Raw genomic sequence first — 24,510 nt, 5'->3', positions numbered from 1 at the left:
ACTTCCTTACTTTTATAAAATAAAATGACTGGAGATCTGAAATCAAAGCAGAAAGCTCTGGAGAAACTCATTCATTCTGGCAGCATCTGCTGACAGAGAAACTGAGTTAATGGTCCAACGGTTATGCTAGCAAGTTTTGAGAATATTTGTAGCTCAGTTTGGGCTTCTGGATGTAGGTTTGCTCACTGAGCTGGAAGGCTCATTTTCAGACATTTTGTCATCAATGTAGGTAACATCTTCAGTGAGCCTGTGGACGAAGATGATTGCTGTTTTCTATTTATATGTTTGGGTGATGTCATTTCCTGTGGTGATGTCATTCCCAGTTCTTTTTCTCAGGGAGTGGTAAATGGGGTCCAAGTCAATGTGTTTGTTGATAGAGTTCCAGTTGGAATGGCATGCTTCTAGGAATTCTCATGCTTGTCTCTGTTTGGCTTGTCCTAGGATGGATATGTTGTCCCAGTCGAAGTGGTGTCCTTCCTTATCTGTCTGTAAGGATACTAGTGAGAGAGGGTTGTGTCATATTGTGGCTAGTTGATGTTCATGTATTCTGGTGGCTAGTTTTCTGCCTATTTGTCCAATGTAGCGTTTGTTACAGTTCTTGCATGGTATTTTGTACATAACATTAGTTTACTTGTTGTCTGTATAGGATCTTTCAAGTTCTTTAGCTGCTGTTTTAGTGTGTTGGTGGGTTTGTGGGCTACCATAATGCCAAGGGGTTTGAGTAGTCTTTCATGTAGGGGAGAATGGCTAGGGTTTCTGGACACGTCTTGTCTCCCTGTTTGGGTTTGTTGCTGAGAAATCAGTGGACTGTGTTCATTGGGTACCCATTCTTTTTGAATACTCAGATTTTCCTCTGTTCTGTGTAGTTCCTCTGTGCTGCAGCGTATGGTGGCTCATTGAAATAATGTTCTGATGCCGCTGTGTTTGTGGATGTTGGGATGATGCTTCATCCCACAATCCACATATGAAACTGTATCTGTAAACTAAAATTTTGTGGCTCATGAATTAGAACACCAAGGTTCCCCTTTGCACTTTGGAATTTGGCAATCATTCTTCACCTAGATAATGTTTTGCTTTTAATTCTTCCTACCAAAGTGAACAACCTCATATTTTCCCCACAAAATACTCTCTGATTCTTTCCCACTCACCAAACCTATCTGCATCCATCGACAAATTACTAATGTCCTTTTCACAGCGTACTTTTCTCATTTTAATTCCTACAATCATGATCATATTGAACGGCACAGCAGAGCCAATGGGCTAAATGGCCTACTCATGCTCAACTGACTTTGTTTCTATCTTTGTGTCAACTGCAAATTTTACTCCCAAGCCTTCACTGCCCTTAGTTAAGTCACTGATACAAATGGTAGAAAGCTAAAGCTCCAGCCCAGATTCTTACACGTCTCCACTCATCACATTCTGCCAATTAGAAAAAGTCCCTTTTCTTCATACTCTGTTTTCTACCAGCCAACCAATCTTTATCCATGCTAATATATTACCCCTGACAAGATGCACTCCTGCTTTGCCCAATAACCTTTCATATGGCACTTGGTCAGTTGCTCTCTGCAAATCTAACTCTAGTACATCAACAAGCTCCCTTCTTGTCACATCATGTGTTAGTCCTTCAAAGAGCTCCAACGAACTGATTAAAATGATTTCTCTTTCTTAGAGCCATGCTTGTTCTTCTCGATTATATTGAGCTTTTGGAAGTGTGGTGCTATAACCTTTTTAATGCTTGATTCTAATACCTTTCCCATAGAAGACATCAAACGATCTAACTCATAGTTTCTTTCTACCGCACCCTGCCGCAAACTCCCAGCTTCTTGAATATAGGGTTATTTATGTTATTTTCCAGTTTGATGGAACCGTTACAGAATTTAGGGAATTTTGGAAAGTTAACACCAATTAATCTACAACCTCATTAGCTACCTTTTTTAAGAGGATCCAGGTTTCACCAGTTTCCCCTCCTCCCACCTTATATCAGTCCCAACCTTCCAACCTGGCACCGCCTTCTTGAATGGCCCTATTTGTCCATCTTCCTTCCCATCTATCTGTTCTACCCTCCTCTCCGACGTATCACCTTCATCCCCTACCTTCATCTACTTATTGCATTCCCAGCTACCTTCTCCCCAACCCCACTCCACTCTTATTTATCTCTTAGCCCCCTTGGCCCACAAGCCTCAATCCTGATGAAGGGCTTGTGCCTGAAATATTGATTCTTCTGCTCCTCGGATGTTGCCTGACCGGCTGTGCTTTTCCAGCATCACACTCTTGGACACCTCTTTTAAGACCCTTGGATGAAGCCCATCAGAACCCAAAGATTTGCCAAACTGCATCTCCATCAAATTGCTCAGTCCCAATTCCCTGGTGATTTCACCAAGTTCCTCTGTTCCTTCCGCTCCCTGACATATAGCTATCACTGGAATGTTTTTATGTCCTTTGTCATTTCCGTATTATCTACGATTAGTTCCCCATTCTCCCTGTCTAGAGGACTAAAGCTCATTTTACGCATTCATTTACTTCCAAAATGGACGGCACGGTGGCACAGTGGTTAGCACTGTGGCCTCACAGTGCCAGAGACCTGGGTTCAATTCCTGCCTCAGGCGACTCTCTGTGTGGAGTTTGCACATTCTCCCCGTGTCTTCGAGGGTTTCCTCCGGGTGCTCCGGTTTCCTCCCACAATCCAAAAATGTGCAGGTTAGATGAATTGGCCAGGCTAAATTGCCCGTAGTGTTAGGTGAAGGGGTAAATGTAGGGGAATGGGTCTGGGTGGGTTGCGCGTCAGTGTGGACTTGTTGGGCCGAAGGGCCTGTTTCCACACTGTAATCTAATCTAAAAGATATCCTCTGTGGAACTTGATATTTTCTAATTAATCTGTTTAGAGATGTTATTACAGACCTCGGTAGCAGGTGGGACTTGAACCCAGGCCTCCTGATCCAGAGGTAGCTGCACTACCACTGCACCACAAAAGCCAGGAGATGAATGATTTTGTACGGCTGAGGAAAACACATTGGAGGGAGGCATGCGGACCACTGTTCCAAGTCAAGAATAAGGACATTTTCTATGACAAAGAGTCAATCTGTTTCTGAGCTGATTGCTGAAAATCTGGAAACAGATGACAACTGATAATGATTAAAGAAGAATCATTTTAATAACACAGCAAACGTGTATAATTAAAAAAATTAGTGTAAAACTGAATGCCAGGATGGATTGTAAGTAATCCTGATCATTACCTATCCAATTCACTTGTGTCAGCAAGGGGAAAATACACAGACAATTATATGAAATCTCCACAGGAATAAAATAGAAGACAGATAAAAAAAAAAGATGGAGAGCTGGAATAATTGTGTCTGGAACTGGCAAAATATATGAATGAGATTCAGTAATAGCGGAACTGATATCTGGGCTGGTGCAAGTAATGCATTGATGATAAAAGGAAGCAATCTTTGGAATGGAGAGGATGTGTGTTTAAAAATACAAATCCTGGAAAATCTATTATAAAGCAAACACTGATAATGCCACAGTTCGATTAGTATGTGAAAAAGAACACAGCAGGTTTTAAAGTTTTAAATGTATAGATATCAACGGACTCAAATCAGTTAAATAACCTGCTATGGTACATTTTCTCTAGTCCAGTGTGCATTCCCAGTATTTTTTGCTCATTTCTAATTTGAAATTCCCTTTCTTAATTGACTTAACTGTATTTGATTTGAGCATGGTCCAATGTTTAAATGCATTAATCCTATCTTAATGTCTTTGTAAGATCTTCCAAAGCAAAATTGGCTATCGTCTGCAAATTTGGCTAGTGTTTTGGGCAATTGGTAACAGCTGTATATGGTAACTTAAGCAATGAGATTATATGTACAGAAGGTGCACTATCTGAACTTTCCTTAGTTTATTTCTTACCAGCAATGAAACAGGGGATATCAGGATGATCATTGTCAGCTGTCCGACAGCGATTTTGAGCACAAGGGTTCATTGAATCATTTATAAATGGTAAATGTTCCAATCCATTGTCTGTGAAGACTACATTCACACGTAACCGACCCAAATTACTTGTTTGGTCTCTCAAGAGGTTTGCCTGGGCCTCTGTGCTGCCGTACACCATGCTGGCATCGATGAAGGTTGTTATACCATTTAACTGTTCACGTGTGTGAAGATTTCCAAAGTATTTGGCTGATTGGCGAGTGACACATGCAGGAGCAGAACGGAAGAAAGACAGACATCCGTTTGGGTCCATAATTCTATGATCATCCTGTGGAATCTGTAAGTCAATCAGATAGATAATAATAGGGATTACTTTTTACAATTTATCCTGGTATTCAGATTTACTCAAATTTTTAAATATGATTTATGAGAGTAAGCTCTTAGGTAGGTGTCATTAAACTTCATTTTTCCACCTTTATAGATCTTCTCCAATCACCTTCTGCACCTAAAACTTGAAACTTGTGTCTTTCCTTACAATTAACTTTCCTGGTTCATGATATTACCAAAGTGATATACACAATGTGTATATCATTATATATTTAATATCATTCTTTTATCTTTTCGGTAGACCACAGTCCGCAGCTTAATCTTGTAGGCCCATTGATGTTCAGATGCTTCTTCATTGCCATTCTATCTATTGTAAGATCAGAAGTGGGCAGTGCGCCTACTTCTCCAACCAGGACTCCCGCCCACCCTCTGATGACCCCTTCTCCTGCCTCCAACACACCCCATCCACCTGAACACCCTGTGCTGGCCTCTTACCCGCCCTCGATCTCTTCATACCCAACTGCCGCCGTGACCTTGACCACCTCAACCTCTCCACCCCTCTCACCCACTCCAACCTCTCAACCTCGGAACGTGCGGCCCTCCACTCCCTCCGCTCCAACCCCAACCTCACCATTAAACCGGCAGACAAGGGAGGCACGGTAGTAGTTTGGCACACCGATCTCTATATTGCTGAGGCTAAACGCCAGCTCGCACACACCTCCTCCTACTGTCCCCTTGACCATGACCCCACCTCCCACCACCAAACCATCATCTCCCAGACCATCCATAACCTCATAACCTCAGGGGATCTCCCATCCACCGCCTCCAACCTCAGAGTCCCACAACCCCGCACCGCCCGTTTCTACCTCCTGCCCAAAATCCACAAACCTGACTGCCCCAGCTGACCCATTGTCTCAGCCTGCTCCTGCCCCACCAAACTCATTTCTGCATACCTTGACACGGTCCTGTCCCCCTTAGTCCAAGAACTCCCCACCTATGTTCGGGACACCACCCACGCTCTCAACCTCCTCCATGATGTTCGCTTCCCCGGCCCCCAACGCCTTATCTTCACCATGGACATCCAGTCCCTATACACCTCCATCCCGCATCACAAAGGCCTCAAAGCCCTCTGCTTCTTCCTTTCCCACCGTACCAACCAGTACCCTTCCATTGACACCCTCCCTCGACTGACTGAACTGGTCCTCACTCTTAACAACTTCTCCTTCCAATCCTCCCACTTCCTCCAAACCAAAGGAGTAGCCATGGGCACCCGCATTGGCCCTAGCTATGCCTGCCTCTTTGTTGGATATGTGGAACAGTCCATCTTCCGCAGCTACACTGGCACCACACCCCACCTTTTCCTCCGCTACATTGATGACTCTATCGGCGCTACCTCGTGCTCCCACGAGGAGGTTGAACAGTTCATCCACTTTACTAACACCTTCCACCCCGACCTCAAATTTACCTGGACCGTCTCAGACTCCTCCCTCCCCTTCCTAGACCTCTCCATCTCTATCTCGGACGACCGTGTCAACACGGACGTATACTATAAACCGACTGATACCCACAGCTACCTAGACTACACCTCCTCCCACCCTGCCCCGTGTAAAAACGCCATCCCATATTCCCAATTCCTTCGCCTTCGCCGCATCTGCTCCCAGGAGGACCAATTCCAATACCGAACAACCCAGATGGCCTCCTTCTTCAAAGACCCCTTGAAGTGGGTCCACCGCATCTCCTCCACTTCCCGCTCCTCCGCCCTTGAACCCCGCCCCTCTAATCGCCACCAGGACAGAACCCCACTAGTCCTCACCTACTACCCCACCAACCTCCAGATACATCGGATCATGCTTCGTCATTTCCGCCACCTCCAAACGGACCCGACAACCAAGGATATATTTCCCTCCCCACCCCTATCAGCGTTCCGGAAAGACCACTCCCTCCGCGACTCCCTTGTCAGGTCCACACCCCCCACCAACCCAACCTCCAGTCCCGGCACCTTCCCCTGCACCGCAAAAAATGAAAAACGTGCGCCCACACCTCCCCCCTCACTTCCATCCAAGGCCCCAAGGGATCCTTCAATATCCATCAGAAATTCACCTGCACCTCCACACACATCATTTACTGCATCCGCTGCACCTGATGTGCCCTCCTCTACATTGGGGAGACAGGCCGCCTACTTACGGAACGTTTCAGAGAACACTGCTGGGACACCCGCACCAACCAATCCAACCGCCCCATGGCTGAACACTTTAACTCCCCCTCCCACTCCACCAAGGACATGCAGGTCCTTGGCCTCCTCCATCGCCAGACCATGGCAACACGCGCTTGGTGGAAGAGCGACTCATCTTCCACCTAGGAACCCTCCAGCCACAGGGGATGAATGCGGATCTCTCTAGCTTCCTCATTTCCCTTCCCCCTACCTTATCTCAGTCCAACCCTCGGACTCAGCACCGCCTTCTTGACCTGCAATCTTCTTCCCGACCTCTCCGCCCCCACCCCCTCTCCGGCCTATCACCCTCACGTTAACCTCCTTCCACCTATCGCATTCCCAACGCCCCTCTCCCAAGTCCCTCCTCCCTACCTTTTATCTTAGCCTGCTTGGCACACCCTCCTCATTCCTGAAGAAGGGCTTATGCCCGAAATGTCGATTCTCCTTCTCCTTGGATGCTGCCTGACCTGCTGCGCTTTTCCAGCAACACATTTTTAAGTTCACTGGTAATAACAAGATTTAGTACCATTTTCAATTTGAAGCATTTCATGCCTCAATGCTAAGCACCTATTGTTGAGTTCCTTCCATCACCATCCTATCTTATACCAGTAACTGGATTGACCAGAAGTTGAGTAGTTCACAGTGAGTGTCTCATTTCCTGACTTGCCAAAACATATCAGTACCTAATAAACACAAATCAAAAGTGTAATGCAATCATCCCCAAAATTAAGGATGGCTGCAGAACCAGTAATAGCCGAGGAGCTCAACACTATCTGGGAAAAATGAACAATCCAGTTACTTGACACTCTATCTCTAGTTTAAAACATCTACACCTTGCATGATCAGAGTCAAGATTAGAGTTTTTTAGATTAGATTAGATTACATTACAGTGTGGAAACAGGCCCTTCGACCCAACAAGTCCACACCGACCCGCCGAAGCGTAACCCACCCATACCCCTACATTTACCCCTTACCTAACACTACGGGCAATTTAGCATGGCCAATTCATCTGACTTGCACATCTTTGGATTGTGGGAGGAAACCGGAGCACCCGGAGGAAACCCACGCAGACACGGGGAGAACATGCAAACTCCACACAGTCAGTCGTCTGAGGCGGGAATTGAACCCGGGTCTCTGGCGCTGTGAGGCAGCAGTGCTAACCACCGTGCCACCGTGCCGCCCCAAAGTGGTGCTGGAAAAGCACAACGGGTCAGGCAGCATTCGAAGAGCAGGAAAATCAATGTTTCGGGCAAAAGCCCTTCATCAGGAATGCCCGCTGTTTTGCCCGAAACGTCGATTTTCCTGTTCCTTGGATGCTGCTTGACCTGCTGTGCTTTTCCAGCACCATTCTATTCTTGGTCCTAATCTCCAGCATCTGCAGTATCCACCCCACCTTACATCATCAGCCTATTGTGGCTGCAACTCAATCTGTATGATATACTGCAGCAATTCAGCATGGCTTCTTCCTCCCAAATCCATAACCTGCAATATCTCGAAGGATAAAGAGAGCAGATGAATGTTGAACAAAGTTACACATCATCCCAACTTGGACATGTTTTGTTGCTAAATCATTATCCTGGAACTTATTATCCCTAATAGCATGGCAGGAATCCCTACACGACACAGACAGGATTGTTCAATAGATGGCTTACCATCTCTCTGACCAGGACATTAGTATTGGGCAATAAATGTCATTTATATCTACAGTATAACTTGAGGAGTGGTTCAAGAGAAAAAGCTTCAGATCTTGAGGTGACCAGTTCTGAAGATACAGAAGATTTCTAAAGGAACAGATTTCAACTCAGCAAGCCTCGGACTACCTCCTCAATGCTAGCCCACTTGTTTCATCAGGGAAATCTCAAACTATTATTGACAGAGTAATAGATAAATAGGAAGGAGGCTGGACAACACATAAGAAGAAACAGTAGTCTGTCAATAACAAGCAGATCACTAAGGACAATGGGGAAGATCTATACAGGGAACTGATCTTGGACATGACTAACGAGCTCTGGAATTAAAATGGGGATGAGGAGTTTCCCTTGAGTTTATGAGCAACCCACCACAAACTGGTAGGATCCTTTTAAAATATACACCTTCTGCTCCTCATGTGGGCATTCGTTCAATCATTTTAACATGAGCCGTAAGCAGGAGAGCAATGGTGCTTTCTCACCGATGCAACCATGCTGGTATCAGTTGCAAATAGTCCTTGCTCACTGTAACACGGAAACACCTATTTCTTTCTAGACAGAGTAGGCAGTCAAGCTCCTCTGAGCCTCTGATTGAAATTCTGGTCCTCCTTAGCCTCGTAATCTTCCATTTGCCTTTCCCAATGTGGAGACCGTTCCCTGAATCCTAACTGATTTCCAGGGACTATTCCTGCACAAGGCCCTGTCACTCAATTTCTCTACGTGCCAATGAGTCAAGCAATGCACAGGTATCTGAGAGTGAACATGCAAGTGAAGCCCGGAGACTATACCATCAATGAATCTTAGCCTGTAAACCTGGCTGCCATCCACTGCCTTAAATTAAAATGTAACATCAGGTTAAGTTGCAAAAATTACATAAAGTGAGATCTTTCTATCCTTGAAATCTATGCCAGAGCCCACAACTCCACCCTTAGCAGTTTAGAGGATTTCTATACATTCACCTGATTTCAGTCTGTTTTGGCACCTCCCTTAACTGGTTGATAGCTTTCAATTTGCTTTGCAGGACAGGGGACCTGCAGCAGATTTCTAACTGCACATTGGAATGGAGTCAACAGCAGTTTTACCGTCTGGTTGTGGTTAATTTTACAGCAAGACAAACATAAGGTCAAGATGCCTCCCCTTGATTCAGGAACATGTTCAGTGCATTGGGTATTGCATGCAATGCCATGTCATGCTTGAGTTGGCCTTTCAGTTTTGAGGGAGGTTTGCTCAAAATGCAGCAAGGATCCACAGTAACTGGATAGTAGCAGTGTCACTGAAATCTCATTGTATGTTTGTTTTACACAGAAACACTTCCAGACACATAATTATATCACTGTCACCTGCTTGACTAAGAGGAAAATATTTGTTTCGACACTGTACCACAGTGGAAGTATGACTCTGTAAGTAACCCATGTTGCAATTTTTAAAGATGTTGATATTGACAGTGAGTATATGCTGTGGAACACAGGCATGTTTTTGATTGCTGACACCACTTACCTCAATTGGGAAGCATGGGGCTTCTTTGGAGCAACTTGTGCCACAGTCAACATTACCTTCTCCAGACATAAGAGTTAAACTTAGATCATGATCAATCCATTGGCCCCATTGCATAAGGAACTGAGAGTATTTGAGGTCCAAGGGTGTTTCATTATTGAGAAAATTCCTTATCTTGTTGGACACATGGCGGACCTAAGGAAGGAGCAGAACTGCTTATAATACTGACATTCTAAGCTTACTTTTCAAATATCTTTTCAAGATGTGGGTTTTCTTAAACTTAAGGGAGTGGTAATGGCCTTCTACACAGTAGTGAGACTGAATAGATTGCTATTCCTAGTGTGGTACATCATGGAATCAAGAAACACACAGTATAAATCCAAACCTTTCTTTAAGGACTATAGGATTTTCCCCCTGAAGACCATTACTGAGCCGGTTGGATTGTTGTTTGCTTTCTTTTAATTGTCATCCAGTTTATAACAGGTGAATTCACATTTGTAAACTCTCATGGCTGACTTAACCCTATTTTTCTGGATTACAAGACTAGTCATATGATTGGAAAAGCACAACTGCTCAGGCAGCATCCAAGGAGCAGGAGAATTGACGTTTCAGACATAAGCCCTTCATCAGGAATGAAGAGCTTATGCCCAAAACGTCGATTCTTCTGCTCCTCAGATGCTGCCTGAGTGGCTGTGCTTTTTCAGCGCCACATGTTTCAACTCTGATCTCCAGCATTTGCAGTCCTCACTTTCTCCCAGTTATAAGGTGGTATCATACCAATCATAAGTGGAAAACCACACAAGCTCCATTACAGACTCCAATCTGTCATGAAAAATCAAAGACATTGGAGATACTCAATAAATGAGGCAGCACCCCTGGAGAGCATGAACATTTCCGGTCAATGAAGATGATTGTTCATCAGAAATCTTTTCAGCATTATACTTCAATTCTGTTCACTGTCTGGAGAGACACAAAATTAATTTCATATTCTCAGGAAAATTAAAGATAGAGTTTGCCACACAATCAGGCAGATCCCTCTCTTATACAGCCAGGCTTTGATATTTTTCCCCATTGCAGACATTCTTGCTAGCTTAATTATTTTATTTACGCTACACTGCTCAATTCCTCTTTTAAATTTTCTCAAGGCTTCTGTTAAAATTCTGACTCGAGATACAATTCTTCTCCCTGCAATCATACTGTTTGGAACTAATGATACCTTGCATGGTTTCCTGTTCTTCATTCATTACTTTTCCCAGGATGCAAGCACTGGAACATCTTAATTAACTGTGTTTTAAGGCTTCTTTCTCCCATTGATAGGATATAACATGTAAATTTGATAGATGGCATATCATTGGCCCTTCCCTTATGAAACAGCCTGGACTGAATTTCTAAATGTTCATTTTGTTGAGTTTCATGAAAAGTTTTTTTCCACAAAGTCTGAAACTTCTTTCTCTTTATTGGCATATGCTCACCCCATTAAGTCTTTGTGGCACATGCTTTATGGCACTCCTCTTGTTCAATACTAGCCCAGTTCTACCCCTCACCATAGCTGGAACTATTCACTATATTGGGATGTCTCAGGCTATCCCTAGATCATTGGCACTGGTGCCATCTTTAAAAGCCCATTGTGCATCTCATCAAGTGCTGTGTTCCTGTTTATGACATTTGACCCTGACATGGCACACAAGGGGAAATTGGCACCCTCCCTTGCAGACAGAGATCTGGAGGTCCCGGTTAATGGACTGGGGCAGGGGAAGGATGCCTATGTCACCCAGGACCAGCAAAGGGGGTCAAGCCACCAGACCCTGCCTGGTCTGAGGCTAACAGTTGGGTTAGTGCAGTCTCAGCCATCTGGAGGAATGCAGGGACATTATAGAGAGAAGATCCTTGATGTCCTCCTTTCAGCAAAAGTGAATGCCATCATCTTCTCTTTGCCAATTCACACTCACTGCCCCTGCAACCACCTCCCAATAAGGCATCTTCTCTGGTTTGCTGCTGTTCTCCCCAAAGCTCTGCACAACTGACCTGTACGCCCTCTGCATTACTGACTGACAAACGCACTCACTCAGTTACTCACTCATTTGCTCACTCTCTCACTTACTCACTAGTTCACTCATTCACTTGCTTACTCACTTGCCCATTTACTCACTCACTCACTCATTTAGTCAGAACACCTCACCAAAAACAATGGTCTGCCCACTTTTACCTTACTCAATCCCTCCCTTTCACCATTCCAGGAGAAAATTCCGGGGCGGCACAGTGGCTCAGTGGTTAGCACTGCTGCCGCACAGCAGATCTGGATTCAATTCCAGCCTCGGGCAACTGTCTGCGTGGATTTCCTCCGTGTGCTCCGGTTTCCTCCCACAATCCAAAGATGTGCAGGTTAGGTGGATTGGCCATGCTAAAAAGCCCATAATGTTAGGTGCATTAGTTAGAGGAAAATGGGTCTGGGCGGGTTTCTCTTTGGAGGGTCGGTGTGGTCTTGTTGGGCTGAACGGCCTGTTTCCACACTGTTGGGAATCTAATCTAATCTAATCAAAACAGCGCATGTTAGAACAGAAAATCAAGTCAGTTGGTGAGGTGCCAAAATTCTCTCCTTCTACCTGGGCAGATACCAATTCTGACCAGTCCAGGTAACTGGGTGACCATGTCCAAACCACCAGTTGATATCAGAGACTCCTCTTGATACACTGTGTCGGGATGCCCTTACAGAAGGATCCCTGGGGGTTCAGTGACGACTACACCTGTTTGACTTTTAGACATAGCCGTTTGGTTGAAGTACATGCAGTGTGTTTGCTAAATTAGCTGCTGGCACATGGTGCAGGAATGAGATTAACACAGCATGGGATCAGGCAGGAACAGGTCTGCTTCTTGACTATTGGCTGCCAACAGGCATGACAAGCTGCCTTGCTTTGCATCAATGCAAGAAAAAAACAAAGCAACATTACTGTGAGAATCCAGGGAGGTTTCAAGCTCAGCGCGTCCCAAGGAAGCAGGGGAGCAGCCCTGAGACGCAGCCTTATCCGGTCTGTGAGCCGGTTACCTGTCCCTACAGGCAAACTCTACTTGTGTCAGCGTGACAATGAGAGGAGCCCAGAAGTGTTCATTAAATTGCAGAAGCATCCTGTGAATACATCAAAAATCTGATATGATGGTGGCTGGAGGCTGACACATGCCGGATACAGGAAGTTGCTACCCTGCGGGTGTTTACTGAGAGGCTGGTGCAGTTTAATCAACAGATCTGGATGGAACAAGTGGCAAGTCACCAGGTACCCACTCAGAAGGCCATGTCAGGAATTCCAAGCACCTCTGGCAGGTTCCTTTTTGGCAGGTGGTACAATAGGAATCTGCAGTAACGAGGAATAATTACATTTTAATGGGGGTTATGGTGAGCAAAAATCCCCATGAGGATGCATCTTCTGAGGGTTCTATTCAGAATCTCATCTCAACGCCTAGGACTATGTTGAAAAATGGTCAGTGGTATTTAATGCCCCATCCCTCCCCTTGAGTTGACCTCTGCCTGATCAGAGCTTGGGTGGGAAGATGTCCAGGCAACAAAATGCAATTACATTACTTCTGGCATTCTGGAGCAAGGTGTCCCAACAATTCTCCATGACTCAGCCAGACCTCCCTCCCCTACAGTAACAAGCCCTTCCTTCCCTAAAGTAACAAACCCTTCCTCCCCTACAGTAACAAAACCTCCCATACCCTCAGTAACAAAAGCTCCCTCCCCTACAATAACAAAGCCTCCCTCACCCACAGCAACAAATACTCCCTCACCCACAGTAATAAACTCCCCCTCCCCTACAGTAAAAAAACTTCCCTCACCCTCAGTAATAAAACCTCCCTCCCCTACAATAACAAAACCTCCCTCACCCACAGTAACAAAATCTTCCTCCCCTACAGTAACAAGACTTCCCTCCCTGAAAGTAACAAGGCTTCCCTCTCCTACAGTAACAAGATCTCCCTCACCCATGGTTGCAAAACGTCCCTCACCCACTTCAGCCAAAGTTTAAATAAAAGCAAAAAAATTCAAGGTTTTGTAAATCTGAAATACAAATGCTGTAGAAACTCAATAGTTCTGGCACTATCTGTGAAGGGAGGAATAGAGAGAATGTGGAGTTAATTAAAACTCATGTCAGGCTCAATAGAAAGAGAGTTTTTGGAGATGTTCACAACCATGGATAGATTTGACAGAGCAAAGGTGACCAGATGAAAGTGAGTACTGCAGATGCTGGAGATTAGAGTCACGTGTGTGGTGCTGGAAAAGTACAGCAGGTCAGACAGCATTCAAAGAGCAGGAAGGTCAATGTTTCGGGCAAAAGCTCTTCATCAACAATGAAGCTGGGTCCTCGAGGGTGGAGAGATAAATGGGAGAGGGTGTGGCTGAGGAGAAGGTTCCCTTTGCTGAGGACTGATCGTTTGTCCTCATTGAGGGGGAGGTCTGGTTGCCTTTGCTGAGGAGACTGAGGAGCAAAGGTGACACTGTTCCAGTGGCAGAAGAGTCAGTTTCTCTCCATGTTTTGCACTCTGAAACTATCCTGATCGCTAATAGCTAAATAATTGATTTGAGTCATAGAGATGTACAGCACAGAAACAGATCTTTCGGTCCAAATTGTCCATGCCGACTAACCTAGTCTAGTCCAATTTGGCCCATATCTCTCTAAACCCTTCCTATTCATTTACCCATCCAGATGCCTTTTAAATGCTGTAATTGTACCAGCCTCCATCACTTGCTCCAGCAGCTCATACCATACACGCACCACTGTCTGCATGAAAAAGTTGCCCCTTAAGTCCCTTTTATATCTTTCCCCCTCACCGTAAACCTAGGTCCTTTAGTTCTGGACTCCCCCATGCCATGGAAAAGACTTTGTCTATTTGTCCTATCCATGCCCCTCATGAATTTATAAACATCTATGAGGTCACCCTCAGCCTCCGATACTCCAGGGAAAACAGCTCCAGCCTCTCCCTATAGCCCAAATCCTCCAGCCCCAGCAACATCCTTGTAAATCTTTTCTGAACCCTTTTAAGTTTCACAACATTCTTCCAATAGGAAGGAGACCAGAATTGCACACACATTATTCCAAAAGTGGCCTAACCAACGTCCTGTACAGCTGCAACATGACCTCCCAACACCTATACTTAATGCTCTGACCAATAAAGGAAAGCATACCAAATGCCTTCTTCACTATCCTATCTACCTGTGACTCTACTTTCAAGAAGCTATGAACCTGTTATTCAAGGTCTCTTTGTTCAGCAACACTCCCTAGGACCTTACCATTAAGTGTATACGCCCTGCTAAGATTTGCTTTCCCAAAATGCAGCACATCGCATTTATCTAAATTAAACTCCATCTGCCACTTCTCAGCCCATTGGCCCATCTGGTCAAGATCCCATTGTACTCTGAGGTAACCCTCTTTGCTGTCCACTACACCTCCAATTTTGGTATCATCTGCAAACTTACTAATTATATTTCCTATGATTTGGAGCTGCCGATGTTGGACTGGGGTGTACAAAGTTAAAAATCACACAACATCAGGTTATAGTCCAACAGGTTTAATTGGAAGCACTAGCTTTCGGAGCGACGCTCCTTCATCAGGTGATTGTTGAGGACACAATTGTAAGGCACAGGTGATTGTCCTCCACAACCACCTGATGAAGGAGCAGCGCTCCGAAAGCTAGTGCTTCCAATTTAACCTGTTGGACTATAACCTGGTGTTGTGTGATTTTTAACTTTCTATTTCCTATGTTCTCATCCAAATCATTTATATAAATGATGAAACGTAGTGGACCCAGCTCCAATCCTTGTGGCACTCCACTGCTCACAGATCTCCAATCTGAAAAGATACCCTCCACCACCACCCTCTGTCTTCAACCTTTGAGCCAGTTCTGTATTCAAATAGTTAGTTCTCCCTGTATTCAGTGAGATCTAATCTTGCTAACCAGTCTCCCATTGGGAACCTTGTCGAACACTTTACTGAAGTCCAGATAGATCACATTTACGGCTCTGCCCCCATCAATCCCGCTTGTTAGTTCTTCAAAACACTCCCATCAACATCCAGGACAGTTCTTGGCATCATTTCAGTAAGCCAAATTTACTTATAATCAGTGTTGGTAACACCTCTTTGATGAAATGTTTTTATCAGGACCTTGAGATCTTCTTTGGATAATTCAAAATTCGATGATATTCGGATAATCAAGGTTCCTTTGTACATGTAAATCCTGTCCCTCAGTATTCCCTTCAACAACTTGCCCAACAAGAAAGTTAGGCTCACTGGTCTACAGTTCCCTGACTTGTCCTTACCACCCTTCTTAAAAAATGATACCACGTTAGCCAACCTCCAGGTTTCCAGCACCTCACCTGTGACCATTGATGATGCAAATATCTCAGCAAGGGGCCCAGCAATCACTTTCCTAGCTTACCACAGAGTGCTAGAGTACACCTGATCAGGTCCTGGGGATTTATCCATCTTTACGCATTTCAAGGCACCCAGCACTTCCTCCTCTGTAATATGGACATTTTTCATGATGTCACCATCTATTTCCCCACATTCTATATCTTCCATGTCCTTCTCCACAGTAAACACGATGCAAAATTCTTGTTTAGTATCTCCTCCATCTCCTGCAGCTCCACACAAAGGCTGCCTTGCTGATTTTAGAGGAGCCCTATTCTCTCCCTAGTTATCCTTTCGTCCTTAATGTATTTGTGAAAACCCTTTGGATTCCCCTTAGCTCTATTTGCCAAAGCTATCTCATGTCCCTTTTATGCCTCCTAATTTCCCTCTTGAGTATACTCCTACTGCCTTTATATTCTTCTAAGGATTCACTTCTTTGTCTTCTCCCTGCATAACGCTTCCCAAACCACTCCTACACCCAATGGCTAACAGGGAGGTGACTACAAAGAGCATGAAGAGAATGAACAACCTCATTTCTGTTAAGTCCAGAATCTAATCAAGTAACCACATTCCAAAGAGACAAATTCAACGGTATGAATCTGTGATCTATATAAGTACATAATTATCAGTTAACTTGGATGGCTGGTTTGCAATGCAGAGTGATGCCAACAGTGTGGGTTCAGTTCCTGCACTGGCTACCACACAGTATTCTCCCTCTCAACCTCTCCCATCACCTAAAGTATGATGACCCTCAGGGTTTAATCACCATCATTCATCTCTTTAATGAGAGAGCAGTCCTGATTTTACATGATTGACATTCAAGACTGGAGATGTGAGAGTTTGAAACTGAGCTAAATGTCTACTTCAATTCTTTCAAGCATTTTGTGGATATTCCCTTTGTTACAAGTTGACCACATGTCGTGTATGTGTGAAGCCTAAAAGCAATGGAGAAAACCATTAAATTAATACCATAAGCACTCCAGCATGGTGCCTAGGCAGTCACTTCTCATGAGCTCACGTTGAGCAACAGCCAACTGCACAGCAACCAACGATAACTGTTTCTAAGCAGAACACTACCAGGCCCAAGTGATGGGGTCTCAGCCCAAAACATCAACTTGCCTGCTCCTCAGATGCTGTCTGACCTGCTGTGCTTCTCCAGCTCTTCATCTATTGACTCTGACTTCCAGCAGTTGCAATCCTTACTGTCGGGAGACAAGTGAGATCTGCAGATGCTGGAGATCAGAGTGTATTGCTGGAAAAGCACAGCAGGTCAGGCAGCATCTGATGAGCAGGAAAATCGATGTTTCAGGGTGGACCCCTTCATTATTCCTGATGAAGGACTCCAGCCCAAAATGCCGATTTTCCTGCTCATCGGACGCTGCCTGACCTGCTATGCTTTTTAGCAATACACTCTCAGTCCTTATTGTCTCCGAGGGATGGAGATGTCCATGCGAATCCACCTGGATCAGCTACTGCCAACTGGTCCAAATTACCAGCTCCATCATTCCATTTCACCTGTTTTCTTTTTCCTTACTTGGGAGCACAGTGGTTTGTGATAATAATCAAAAGAACCAGAGAGAACTTTTTTTTCTCTGCAGCAAATAGCTATCTTAAAAAAGTGACTTAGCAGGTTCTGACACTACTTTCAAATGGCTGTGTTTCACTTCTGCTTCAGGCCATTTTTGACTAACTGATTGATAGCCACAAACTGAGCTACGTTCTCCCAGATATGCCAAAACAATATGCACAACATGTCTGACAAGATTATTTAAAACCATTGATTTCCTGAAGGCAGTTCCTGTCCAAATGATTGAAAAAAACCCCATCCTTATGAGCACCGCAAACAATGAGTCAGATATTTAGCATTTTAGGCATTCCAGACGTTGTTAGTGACTGCTCTTTAGTCATACAGGAGAAGTGAGCATCACTGGCAAGGGCAGCATTTATTGATGTGCATCGTTGCTCTTGAGAAGGGGCTGGTGAGCTGCTTGGTGTAGACACTCCCACAGTGCAGCTAGGAAGGAACCTTCAGGTTTTGGACCCAGTTACAGAAAAGGAATAGTTTCAAGTCAGGATTTACTGACCCCTCCAGAGCACCTTAAAAGGAATGGTGCCCCAAAGTAGAAGCTAGTCTTGCTTTTCCAAGTTAGGGAGCCACTTTTGCCAGGAAGAGTGGGAGAGAGGGGCAAAGTCAGGAAGTCAGGGAGAAAAAGATGGCTGTTTTGCTGAGGTGAAGAAAGAGAGTGGTGGTGGGACAGAGGTGTAGAAAGAAAAGAAACGCTGCAAATAAAAGTGGGGAAGAGCAGAAGTTTGTAATGGAATGAGAGAGGGAAAGGCTAGGTGTGATCAGGAGAGAGAGGCTGGGAGTTTCATAGAATCACAGAAACACTACAGTTTGGAAACAGATCATTTGGCCCAACAAGTCCACACCGACCCTCCATAGAGTATCCCACCCATTGTATAGCACTGAACATTGATGTGAAACAGACTGGGAAGAACTCAATAAATTCAACATCCAACTCATCATCTTTAAACACTTCTGCTAACTCCAATTAGACCCCACCATCAAGAACACCTTCCCCTCCCCACCCCTCTCTGTCTTGCATAAGGACCCTTCGCTTTGACAGTCTTTGGTTTGCACCACCCTCCCCACCAACTACCCCGTGTGCCCAGTGCATTCCCCTGCAATCAGAAAAGATGCACAACCTGCCAGCACACCACCCTCCATCACCTCCATCCAGGGCCCCAAACAGTCCTTCCAGGCAAAACTGAAGTTCACCTGTCTCTCCTCCAACCTAGTTTACTGCATCGGGTGCTCCCGATGTGGTCTTCTCTGCATCAGGGAGACAAAATGTAACCTTAGGGGATGGTTCGCCGAGCATTTCAACCAGGCATGCAGGTGCCAAGCAGACCTCTCAGTAACCGCCCATTTTAATTCCCTTCCCACTCCCTTTCCTACATAACCATCCTTGGCCTCCTCCATTGCCTCAACGAACCACACCGCAAATTGGAGGAACAACACCTCATCTTCCCCCCGGGCAGGCTACAGCCCAAAGGATTCAACATTGAGTTTTCGAATTTCAAATAACCTCTGTTTTCATCCCCCGACTCCCTTCTTCGACCCTCCCCCTTCCTTCCATTCCTCTGATTGACCCTTCCTTTCAGCTACCAACCGGATTAATTCCTCTTATCGACCAACCAGTCAGTACCCTCTACTAGTCTTCATCTATCCCTACCTCACCACTCTGACCTACTCTTCACATCCACAACCCTCATCCACTCCAACCGCACCCCCATTAATGGGGGCCCCCCTCAAGCCTACACCCAGACCTGAAGAAGGGTTATACCGAAACATAAACAGCCTCCTGCTGCTGCCTAGTTAGGCGGGTTCTCCAACCTCCTGCTTGTCAACTTTGGATTCCAGGATTTGCAGTCATTTCCCGCAAATTCAGTATACAGCACCGTGTGAGTGAAATGGTGAATTCAGTATACAGCAGTGTGTGGGTGAAATGGTGAATTCAGTAGGCAGCAGCGTGTGTGAAATGGTGAAATCAGTACACAGCACCGTGTGAGTGAAATGGTGATTTAGAATACAGCACCGGGGGAGTGAAATGGTGAATTCAGTATACATCAGTGTGTGGGTGAAATGGTGAATTCAGGATACAGCAGTGTGTGTGTGTGAAATGGTGAATTCAGTATACAGCAGTGTGTGAAATGGTGTATTCAGGATACAGCAGTTTGTGTGAGAAATGGTGAATTCAGCATACAGCAGTGTGTGTGTGAAATGGTGAATTCAGTATACAGAGGTTTGTGTGTGAAATGGTGAATTCAGTATACAGCACCAGGTGAGTGAAATGGTGAATTCAGTAGACAGCAGTGTGTGGGTAAAATGGTGAATTCAGTTTACAGCAGTGTGTAAGTCAAATGGTGAATTCAGTATACAGCAGTGTAGGGGGAATAGTGAATTCAGTACACAGCAGTGTGTAAGTGAATTGGTGAATTCATTACACAGCAAAGTGTGAGTGAATTGTGAATTCAGTATAGAGCAGTGTGTGTGAAATGGTGAATTCAGTATACAGCAGTGTTTGAGTGAAGTTGTCAATTCAGTATACAGCAGTGTGTGAGTGAAATGGTGAATTCAGTATACAGCAGTGTGTGAGTGAAATGGTGAATTCAGTATACAGCAGTGTGTAAGGAAATGGTCAATTCAGCAGACAGCAGTGTGTAAGTGAAATGGTCAATTCAACAGACAGCAGTGTGAGTGAAATGGTGAATACAGTTTACAGCAGTGTGTAAGTGAAATGGTGATTCTGTGTACAGCAGGGTGTGGGTGAAATGGTGAATTCAGTGTACAGCAGGGTGTAGATGAAGTGGTGAATTCAGTAGACAGCAGTGCGTAAGTGAAATGGTAAATTCCGTACACAGCAGTGTGTAAGTCGAATGGTGAATTCAGTACACAGCAGTGTAAGTGAAATGGTGAATTCAGTATACAGCAGGGTATGGGTGAAATGGTGAATTCAGTGTACAGCAGGGTGTGAGTGAAGTGGTGAATTCAGCAGACAGCAGTGTGTGGCTGATATGGTGAATTCAGTTTATAACAGTGTGTAGGTCAAATGGTGATTCAGTATACAGCAGTGTGTAAGTGAAATGGTGAATTCAGTACACAGCAGTGTGTAAGTGAAATGGTGAATTCAGTATGTAGCAGGGTATGGGTGAAATGGTGAATTCAGTAGACAGCAGGGTGTGAGTGAAATGGTGAATTCAGTATACAACAGGATTTGAGTGAAATAGTGAATTCAGACAATAGCAGAATGTGAGTGAAATGGTGAATTCAGTAGACAGAAGTGTATGGGGGAAATGGTGAATTCAGTTTATAGCAGTGTGTGGGTGAAATGGTGAATTCAGTATGCAGCAGTGTGTAAGTGAAATGGTGAATTCAGTAGACAGCAAGGTGTGAATGAAATGGTGAATTCAGTATACAGCAGTGTGTGGGTGAAATTGTGAAATCTGTACACAGCAGTGTTTAAGTGGAATGGTGAATTCAGTGCACAGCAAGGTGTGATTGAAATGGTGAATTCATTAGACTGCAGGATGTGAGTGAAATGGAGAATTCAGTTTATAACAGTGTGTAAGTGAAATGGTGAATTCATTACACAGCAGTGTGTAAGTGAAATGGTGAATTCAGTACACAGCAGTGTGTGGGTGAAATGGTGAATTCAGTATATAGCAGAGTATGGGTGAAATGATGAATTCAGTAGACAGTAGGGTGTGAGTGAAATGGTGAATTCAGTATACAGCAGGATGTGAGTGAAATAGTGAATTCAGACGACAGCAGAATGTGAGTGAAATGGTGAATTCAGTAGACAGCAGTGTATAGGGGAAATGGTGAATTCAGTTTATAGCAGTGTGTGGGTGAAATGGTGAATTCAGTATGCAGCAGTGAGTAAGTGAAATGGTGAATTCAGTACACAGCAAGGTGTGAATGAAATGGTGAATTCAGTATACAGCAGTGTGTGGGTGAAATTGTGAAATCTGTACACAGCAGTGTTTAAGTGGAATGGTGAATTCAGTGCACAGCAAGGTGTGATTGAAATGGTGAATTCATAAGACAGCAGGATGTGAGTGAAATGTAGAATTCATTTCCCAGCAGTATGTGGGTGAAATGGTGAATACAGTATGCATCAGCATGTGTGTGAAATGGAGAATTCAAAATACAGCAGTGTGTGGGTGAAATGGTGAATTCAGTGTACAGCAGCATGTGTGTGAAATGGTGAATTCAGTATACAGCAGAGTGTGGGTGAAATGGTGAAATAAGTAGTCAGCAGCATGTGTGAAATGGTAAAATCAGTACACAGTACTGTGTGAATAAAATGGTGAATTCAGTGCACAGCATTGTGTGTGTGAAATGGTGAATTCAGTATACAGAACCAGGTGAGTGAAATGGTGAATTCAGTATACAGCACCGTGTGAGTGAAACGGTGATTTAGAATACAGCACCGGGTGAGTGAAATGGTGAATTCAGTATACAACAGTGTGTGGGTGAAATGGTGAATTCAGTATACAGCAGTGTTTGAGTGAAATGGTGAATTCAGGATACAGCAGTGTGTGTGTGTGTGTGAAATGGTGAATTCAGTATACAGCAGTGTGTGGGTGAAATGGTGTATTCAGGATACAGCAGCTTGTGTGAGAAATGGTGAATTCAGTATACAGCAGTGTGTGTGTGAAATGGTGAATTCAGAATACAGCAGTTTGTGTGTGAAATGGTGAATTCAGTATACAGCAGTATGTGTGAAATGGTGAATTCAGTTTACAGCAGTGTGTGGGTGAAATGGTGAAATCAGTATCCAGCAGTGTGTGTCAAATGGTGAATTCAATTTACAGTAGTGTTTGAGTGAAGTTGTGAATTCAGTATACAGCAGTGTGTGAGTGAAATGGTGAATTCTGTATACAGCAGTGTGTGGGTGAAATGGTGAATTCAGTATACAGCAGTGTGTGGGTGAAATGGTGAATTAAGTATACAGCAGTGTGTGGGTGAAATGGTGAATTCAGTATACAGCAGTGTGTGTGAAATGGTGAATTCAGTATACAGCAGTTGTAAGTGAAATGGTGAATTCAGTACACATCAGTGTGTAAGTGAAAAGGTGAATTCAGTATTCAGCAGTTTGTAAGTGAAATGGTGAATTCAGTTTACAGCAGTGTGTGTGTGAAATGGTGAATTCAGTATACAACAGTGTGTGAGTGAAATTGTGAATTCAGTATACAGCAGTGTGTGAGTGAAATGGTGAATTTAGTAGACAGCAGTGTGTGGGTGAAATGGTGAATTCAGTATCCAGGAATGTGCCTGTGAAATGGTGAATTCAGTATACAGCAGTATGTGAGTAAAATGGTGAATTCAGTATACAGCAGTGTGTGTGTGAAATGGTGAATTCAGTATAGAGCACTGTGTGTGTGAAATGGTGAATTCAGTATAGAGCACTGTGTGGGTGAAATGTTGAATTCAGTATAGAGCAGTTTGTGAGTGAAATGGTGAATTCAGTAGACAGCAGTGAGTGGCTGAAATGGTGAATTCAGTATACAGCAGTGTGTGTGTGAAATGGTGAATTCAGTATACGGCAGTTTGTGTGTGAAATGGTGAATTCAGTATACAGCAGTGTGTGTGAAATGGTGAATTCAGTTTACAGCAGTGTGTGGGTGAAACGGTGAAATAAGTATGCAGCAGTGTGTGTCAAATGGTGAATTCAATTTACAATAGTGTTTGAGTGAAGTTGTGAATTCAGTATACAGCAGTGTGTGGGTGAAATGGTGAATTCAGTATACAGCAGTGTGTGTGAAATGGTGAATTCAGTATACAGCAGTGTGTGGGTGAAATGGTGAATTCAGTACACAGCAGTGTGTGGAATAGGGAATTCAGTATACAGCAGTTTGTAAGTGAAATGGTGAATTCAGTACACATCAGTGTGTAAGTGAAATGGTGAATTCAGTATACAGCAGTGTGTGTGAAATGGTGAATTCAGTTTACAGCAGTGTGTGTGTGAAATGGTGAATTCAGTATACAGCAGTGTGTGAGTGAAATGGTGAATTCAGTATTCAGGAATGTGCCCGTGAAATGGTGAATCCAGTATACAGCAGTATGTGAGTAAAATGGTGAATTCAGTATACAACAGTGTGTGTGAGAAATGGTGAATTCAACATAGAGCACTATGTGGGTGAAATGTTGAATTCAGTATAGAGCCGTTTGTGAGTGAAATGGTGAATTCAGTAGACAGCAGTGTGTAAGTCAAATGCTGAGTTCAGCATACAGCAGTGTGTGAGTAAAATTGTGAATTCAGTATACAGCAGTGTGTGAGTGAAATGGTGAATTCAGTAGACAGCAGTGTAGGGTGAAATGGAGAATTCAGTTTATAGCAGTGTGTAAGTCAAATAGGGAATTCAGTGTACAGCAATGTGTGAGTGAAATGGTGAATTCAGTATACAGCAGCGTGAGAGTGAAGTGGTGAATTCAGTATACAGCAGTATGGGGGGAATAGTGAATTCAGTACACAGCAGTGTGGGGGGAATAGTGAATTCAGTACACAGCAGTGTGTAAGTGAATTGGTGAATTCATTACACAGCAAAGTGTGAGTGAATTGGTGAATTCAGTATAGAGCAGTGTGTGTGAAATGGTGAATTCAGTATACAGCAGTGTTTGAGTGAAGTTGTCAATTCAGTATACAGCAGTGTGTGAGTGAAATGGTGAATTCAGTAGACGGCAGTGTGTGAGTGAAATGGTGAATTCAGTCTTCAGCAGTGTGTAAGGAAATGGTCAATTCAGCAGACAGCAGTGTGAATGAAATGGTGAATACAGTTTACAGCAGTGTGTAAGTCAAATGGTGAATTCAGTAGACAGCAGTGTGTAAGTGAAATGGTGAATTCTGTGCACAGCAGGGTGTGGGTGAAGTGGTGAATTCAGTAGACATCAGGGCGTGAG

General features: G+C 44.1%; 1 protein-coding gene across 1 annotated transcript in view; it reads right to left on the bottom strand.

The window, feature by feature from the left end:
- Window positions 1-24,510, bottom strand: part of LOC122564222 (myeloperoxidase-like) — a 162,280-nt gene that overhangs the window by 36,636 nt on the left and 101,134 nt on the right. The window contains exons 4-5 of the mRNA XM_043718919.2: window positions 9,652-9,843; window positions 3,907-4,264 (exon numbers count right to left, since the gene is read on the bottom strand). Of these exons, the coding sequence (XP_043574854.2) occupies window positions 3,907-4,264; window positions 9,652-9,843 (550 nt within the window). The remainder of the gene's footprint in view (window positions 1-3,906; window positions 4,265-9,651; window positions 9,844-24,510) is intronic.

Source organism: Chiloscyllium plagiosum, unplaced genomic scaffold, assembly GCF_037043375.1.
Source record: "Chiloscyllium plagiosum isolate Xiang-an unplaced genomic scaffold, Cpla_swu_hap1 HiC_scaffold_31, whole genome shotgun sequence".
Classification (NCBI taxonomy): Eukaryota; Metazoa; Chordata; class Chondrichthyes; order Orectolobiformes; family Hemiscylliidae; genus Chiloscyllium; species Chiloscyllium plagiosum.
Note: the sequence above shows the minus strand (reverse complement) of the source record. Positions and strands in the feature narration are given on the sequence as shown.